Source organism: Cystoisospora suis (assembly GCF_002600585.1).
Source record: "Cystoisospora suis strain Wien I chromosome Unknown contig_10400, whole genome shotgun sequence".
NCBI classification, from domain to species: Eukaryota; Apicomplexa; class Conoidasida; order Eucoccidiorida; family Sarcocystidae; genus Cystoisospora; species Cystoisospora suis.
Genome location: NW_027163173.1, coordinates 460 through 835, shown reverse-complemented (window position 1 = coordinate 835; position 376 = coordinate 460). Strand labels below are relative to the sequence as shown.

General features: G+C 47.9%; 1 protein-coding gene across 1 annotated transcript in view; it reads left to right on the top strand.

Moving 5' to 3' along the window:
* The window catches only part of CSUI_011251 (hect-domain (ubiquitin-transferase) domain-containing protein), a gene marked incomplete at its 3' end in the record, with an annotated part of 10,633 nt that overhangs the window by 9,811 nt on the left and 446 nt on the right, over positions 1-376 (top strand). The window contains exon 8 of the mRNA XM_068071352.1: positions 105-311. Coding sequence (XP_067916672.1) covers positions 105-311 — 207 coding nt within the window. The remainder of the gene's footprint in view (positions 1-104; positions 312-376) is intronic.

Sequence of the window (376 nt, the reverse complement as noted above, 5' to 3'; positions counted from 1 at the left end):
TATCTATCTATCTATCCATTTTCCCCCGTGGTTCAATGGGTTGGTGACGGTGGCGAAAGAAGAAGATAGGAGCGTTCTGATTCCTATTGGTTTGTTTCTTTCAGGTTTATTGTCAGCTTTAGTAGGATTTCTACGTAACCGAGAGCCCCTCGTTATCCCCGTTCAGCTCTTCGCTGTTCGTGCTATAGAGGCCTTAATGGAGCAGCAGCAACAGCAGCATGGAAGTAGCGGGAATGCCGTCATTCTTCTCCTTCAGCAAGACCTTCAACTGGCGAGACGCTTCGAAGAGAGAATTCTCTATGACGCTGCCTGTCTCGTTCAGCGCATGCAGTCTCTCGATGCCTATTATTGCCCTTACAAGAGAGACAGAAAGAGA